General features: G+C 35.5%; 1 protein-coding gene across 1 annotated transcript; it reads left to right on the top strand.

The window, feature by feature from the left end:
- The first annotated feature begins 250 nt into the window (after window positions 1-250).
- On the top strand, window positions 251-4,379 carry LOC142621844 (6-phosphogluconate dehydrogenase, decarboxylating 2). The gene is made up of 2 exons (XM_075795212.1): window positions 251-434; window positions 2,573-4,379. The coding sequence occupies exon 2, from the start codon at window positions 2,581-2,583 to the stop codon at window positions 4,036-4,038; it is 1,458 nt and encodes a 485-aa protein (XP_075651327.1). The 5' UTR covers window positions 251-434; window positions 2,573-2,580; the 3' UTR covers window positions 4,039-4,379.
- The last annotated feature ends 1,846 nt before the right edge of the window (window positions 4,380-6,225 follow it).

Genomic DNA, 6,225 nt, shown 5'->3' with positions numbered 1-6,225 from the left:
ACCTCCAAAAAAATATACCAATCTGAAAATCTTCAAGACCCGCATTAATGTTGCCGCGAGATAGCCATCCGAAGGCCATCATCTGTCCATGTCTCCAACTCCCGTTCTCCATCAAAGAGAGAGAGAGAGAACCAAAAACTGGAGATGATGTAAGCCGTTGATTGTTACCACGTCATTATACACAATGACATGGCAAAATCAGACAGATGGTGGATCACTTATTAAAGTAAAGAAAACTCCCACCTAACACAAAAATAAAGTGGTAGCCAAATTTGACTCGTTTATTTCTGTGTCCATATATTGGTTTGGTAAATAGCTAATAGTTGGTAGGACTACTCTTCTAATTGATATTTTCCCAGATCTTTGTTCTCTTGGGTTTTGCTTTTTCTTCCTCGTTTTCATTCCTTGTATCAATCACAGAAGAAATACTTCAGGTTTGGAGCATTTTGCCTTTTGGATATTAGATTATGTATTGTATAGGCTCGATATTTGTGATGTGTTTGGGTGCTGAGAAATTAGATTTCTGATCTGGGTTTTCTTTTCTATATTTACTTTATTGGTTTATTGTCACTTAATTATTAATTTTTTGTGTTAATTCTGTATTGGGTATGTGTTGTTTGTGCATGATCTTGGTGATTTGTTGGGTTTTTATTTTTTCTTTGTTTTAAAATGATTGGTTGATAATTTTTTTTAGAGATGTAAGATTTTATTTATTATGACTTATTATTAGGATCAGTTCTGTAATTAGATTGCTTTTGGTTATAACTCACCAGTCATCTGGTATGTAATGGGGTTTGGATCTGTGGCAGTGGGTCTTTGCTTGTTTGGTCAAAATTATTTTTTGATGAATGGTAATATTTGATCAAAAGAACACATTTTCAAACACCAAAACCACAGAAGAAAACTGCTTCACATGCAGCAAAGGAACAAATATCCCCAACTACTCAACATGGTCTATTTTCAGAACAGACACAGATATTTTCCACATGTTACAGATCATTTTATTCTCCCATTGAACATTCTAGCATTTTACCTTTAAAAAAAAAAAAAAACATTTTAGCATTTCATTGCAGTCCACATCTGTTTGTAGAGGATAGCTGTGACATGCTCTTTATCCACAACATCTAATCCCCAGTTTGGTAAATCCACACTGATTTGTACACTCAGATCTAGTAGATGAGACCAGATTCTACTAGTAAAAGAACATTTGAAAAACAAATAATGTTACACTCTCCAACTTATTTCTACAGAAAACATATAGGATGTCCCCTCCATAACCCCATTGAACCAGACCTTCCCTAGTTGTTAGGCTATTCTAAATAGCTAACCAACAAATGAAAAGAGTGTTTAGGGATAGCTATGTGATGCCAATCTATTTCCACAATCAACCTCTTCATTGTTTGTTCCTAATTTCATTCCAAGCTAAAGAGCTCGTAAATTTCTTAGATTTTGCAATTAACCACTGTACAGAATCCTCATTTGCTAAGTCAATTTGTGATAACCCAGACTGAAAATTCACCATTGACTCAGATCTAGTTGTAGGGCAGAACCAGTAACCCTGTTTCAGGATACTAGAAACTTTGGCATTCACATTACTTGCAGCTTCCAAGATCTTGGCTTATTCTGTTGGGTTTAACAATTTGCTATAAGTGAATAAAAGTTTGATATTTATCTTCTTCTTTTTTTTAATCTTTCTATGAGAATCAAGTTGTTCAGGACAAGAGACTTTACCAATTGGTTTATCATCAAACCAAGCCACCAATTGGCTTTTGGTGTAAGAGGGGATTGAACCCCAAATCTCTTATTTAAGGATAAGAGATTTTACCAATTGAGCTAACTGGAACCTACTTGTTTTTGTTCATTTTGAGACTCAAATATGCTAGTAGTTTTTATTCTTACATCTGTATTTTATAGGATATTGAGGATTTGCACATTCTCTGTTGTTATATTGGACATATTGATTTCCTTTTTCTTAAGGGAACACTCAATTTGATATTTTTGAAAGAAAGACGGAAAGTTAGGAAAAAATTAAAATAAATAAATAAAACCTAGTTATTTAAGCATTATCAAAATGTTGATTGTATAAGGGGCAGGTTGAATTCATTGAGGAAAGTACAAAGAATTCAACAGAATCTGTAACTCCAAATATCTTGGCAAATCTGATGTAATATCTTTAGTTTAGGCTAAAGCTTTTGGCCTTTGTATGTCCTTGATTTCCTTTCTGATTGTTGTAAGCTTCCCTCGGTGGATGGACTGACCTTTGTAGTTTTTAATTTCCTCCATTGATGTCCAAATGGGTTTCTTTTCATGTTTTGAGTAGGGCCATGTGATTTGTTTCTGTTCTTTTCTTCTTATGCATATACTTACTGAAGAAAATGGATTGTACTGTTCATTCAGAGATTCCTGGATTCATTGTTCATGTGATTTTATTGAGTTTTATTCTTCATAAACTACAGTAATTCTCAGCTTTTATTAAAGAATCAAAACAAGTGTTTTCTTAATGCTTTTGGATCACATTTTGTTTCAATCAAAATATTGGATTTGTCTTACTGGCATCCCACATTTTTGGCAGGAAAAAATATGGCTGCACCCCACAAGCCTACAAGAATAGGCCTTGCTGGTCTAGCCGTCATGGGCCAAAATTTGGCTCTCAACATTGCTGAGAAAGGCTTCCCTATTTCCGTATACAATCGAACTACCTCCAAAGTTGATGAGACTGTTGAACGAGCTAAAAAGGAAGGGAATCTTCCTGTATTTGGTTTCCATGATCCTGAATCTTTTGTAAACTCAGTTCAGAAGCCTCGTGTCATAATTATGCTTGTTAAGGCTGGGGCACCAGTGGACCAAACCATAAAGACCCTCTCTGCTTACATGGAGAAAGGTGATTGTATAATTGATGGTGGTAATGAGTGGTATGAGAACACTGAGAGGAGAGAGAAAGCCGCAGCTGAACTGGGTTTGCTCTATCTTGGAATGGGAGTTTCAGGTGGCGAGGAGGGTGCTCGTAATGGACCCTCTTTGATGCCTGGAGGGTCTTTCGAGGCTTACAAGCATATCGAAGACATTCTTCTTAAGGTGGCTGCTCAAGTTTCAGACAGTGGCCCCTGTGTGACTTACATTGGAAAAGGTGGATCTGGAAATTTTGTAAAGATGATTCATAATGGAATTGAATATGGTGATATGCAGCTGATTGCAGAGGCATATGATGTATTGAAATCAGTTGGAAAGTTGTCAAATGAGGAACTACGAAGTGTTTTCTCTGAATGGAACAAGGGTGAACTTCTGAGCTTCTTGATTGAAATCACTGCAGATATATTTGGAATTAAGGACGATAAGGGTGAGGGATATTTAGTTGACAAGGTTCTGGATAAAACCGGCATGAAGGGTACTGGTAAATGGACTGTACAGCAAGCTGCTGAACTATCAGTTGCAGCTCCCACAATTGAATCTTCTTTGGATGCAAGGTTCCTCAGTGGGTTAAAGGAGGAAAGGGTCAAAGCTGCCGAAGTCTTCAAATCAGGTGGCTTTGGTGACATCTTGACCGACCAAGTAGTGGACAAGAAGAAGTTGGTCAATGATGTGAGGCAAGCTCTCTATGCATCCAAGATATGTAGTTATGCACAGGGGATGAATCTGATCCGTGCAAAGAGTATTGAGAAGGGATGGGGCTTGGAGTTGGGGGAATTGGCTAGGATTTGGAAGGGGGGGTGCATCATCAGAGCCATATTCCTTGATAGAATTAAGAAGGCATATGATAGGAACCCCGACCTTGCAAACCTTCTTGTGGATCCAGAGTTCGCAAAGGAAATCATCGAGCGACAGTCGGCCTGGCGAAGAGTTGTATGCCTTGCTATCAACTCTGGTATAAGCACCCCGGGCATGTCTGCCAGTCTTGCTTATTTTGACACTTACAGGAGGGCAAGATTGCCAGCTAATCTGGTCCAAGCTCAGCGAGACTATTTTGGTGCTCATACGTATGAAAGGACTGATGTGGAGGGATCCTTCCATACTGAATGGTTCAAGCTTGCCAAAATGTAAGATTTAGGTTTTGGCGGTATCCACTGGAATGGAATCATAATAGTCCTAATAAATTTCTGCCCATGACTCTGTTGGGCAGAGCTGACACCCTCTACTTGGTGAAATGTATCACAATTATTCTGTTTAATTGCTTGAAGTTTGTTTATGTATTTTTGTCCTGGTTGTGTTTTGGCAAATCCTGCTACTTTTCTTAATGTTTTCTATTGAATTGATCCATTCTATGGCCCCCCCCTTTTTTTTTTAGTGAAGATATCTTTTGGAGTGGGGTAAAGTACTGATTTGTGTTAGAATGTATGATCATGAAATGCCATAAAGAGCCTTATGTACACCATTTGGTGCTATTCTTTTTCTACTGCATATTCCTTTCTCTTTAACTTACACAACCTATTGAATGCCTCAATGTTCCTCGCGCATATTCCACTATTGAGGTGTGACTAGTCTGAATGACGTGCTTGCTTGTTGCCTGATTAACCAAATGAGGGAGAAAGACACTGCATATTTCTTGCATCTTATAGTAAATGAAATAGTGTGTTCCGAAGGGTATGAAAAGCCTCCTTGTTCATTTATGCTATATATCATTTTATTCTGCTTTAACTTAGCTTTTCTTTAAGACTGTTTCTCAAAAAAAAAAAAAAAACTCTATATTTAGCCCAACCCGATTTTATAACCAACCCAAACTGATAAACCCATGGACTAAGCACGAACCCGAGCAGCCCAATTGGTTATCCCATTCCCAAGTTCAAATTTCACCAAATTAGAGAAATGCAACACCTTTTCCGAAAGTTACAAAAGTCCACTCCACTATTTGAAATTACACAATTGCCCGCACCTTTCGCAAAATTATCCACACTGCCTCTTGGCTTGACCAAAATTACAGCAATAGCCCTCAACTTTATAAAAATGATCAAAATCTCCTCAAAACCCTCCAAACTTACCAAATACACCAAAATCTTCCAAAATTACCAAAATACTTCTACAACACAAAAAATTGCTAAAATGTTCTTCTAAATAGCTCCTACAAGTCTAAAAATCATGCTCAATCAATCCTAACACTCAATGGTTACCTCTTTAAAGGTGTGTAGACTAGTTATGCATAATAATAAACAATGCGCCTCCAATTGAGCACTCCATTGATCCTAGCAGCCTGATAAGAACAATGACTATAATCCACCAAGTGGACATATCAAGAAATGAAAAGGTCCTTACAAGTCACAGCAGGCGCATTGCATGCTAAAAGCAATCAAGATTGGACACGCATGAATTGCTTTAGATAAGTCAAAAGTGGAGTGGGAGTTGAAAGTGGAAAAAAAAAAAAGTGAGGTAGAAGAATTTAGTGAATCGAAAGAGGTATAAATGTAGAAGTGAAAACTACAAGATGGTTCAAGGATTTTATCTTTCAATTAAACAAGCTCTAGTGTGGCTTTGTTCTGTCAAGTTAATTTGACCTGACCCATAATAATGTGAGTCGAATATAGATTCATATAAGATTTTGAGAGTTTACTATTTTACATATCATTAATTTGATATTTTTATTAAATATAATTGTATTCTACATATAAACTTTCTATTAGAATTATAACACGTCATTTTTTTTTTAAGATTAGTAAAATATATAATTTCATACACAAACCCAATCATAATAAATGCTATTAATAGTTATCATAAATCGTATTATATTAAACTTTCATGTACATTATACAAGTTACTAATTACCGTGTGTGTAAATATATTTTCATAGGTTGGAACATTTTCCTTGAAAGAATATTAGAAAATCTTTGAGTTTTGGAATAGATTCTTTTCATTTCACATATAAATAACTTTGTATTAAATACGTTTTTAAATATAAAAAATTTAATTTGAATAACCAAATGCTTGACATTTGGGTCGGTTTTTTATTTTTTGTTTTTTCTTAGTCTTTCATTGTTTTTTATTTTTATTTTTTTATAACAAGGAAAAAAATCTTATTACATATTTTCTATTACACACTTCCTCCACAATACCTCTTGCAATCATATTTCCATTAAAATTGTGAAACCGTATTTTAAAAACATAATTTCATTATTGTAGCAATATGTGTACAATGAGTATATATAATAAAGAGTATCAGGCCATCATTACTCTCCAAGTTTTCTAATAGATTTTACTTACAATGCCTAGTGTCAAAAAGTTTTATATTTTATATTTTTA

Source organism: Castanea sativa, chromosome 1, assembly GCF_040712315.1.
Source record: "Castanea sativa cultivar Marrone di Chiusa Pesio chromosome 1, ASM4071231v1".
Classification (NCBI taxonomy): Eukaryota; Viridiplantae; Streptophyta; class Magnoliopsida; order Fagales; family Fagaceae; genus Castanea; species Castanea sativa.
This window is presented reverse-complemented; position numbering and strand designations above follow the sequence as displayed.

Bases quoted from the DNA above. Each gene is read 5' to 3' on its own strand.
- LOC142621844 (XM_075795212.1), top strand. From the start codon at position 2,581: ATGGCTGCACCCCACAAGCCTACAAGAATAGGCCTTGCTGGTCTAGCC.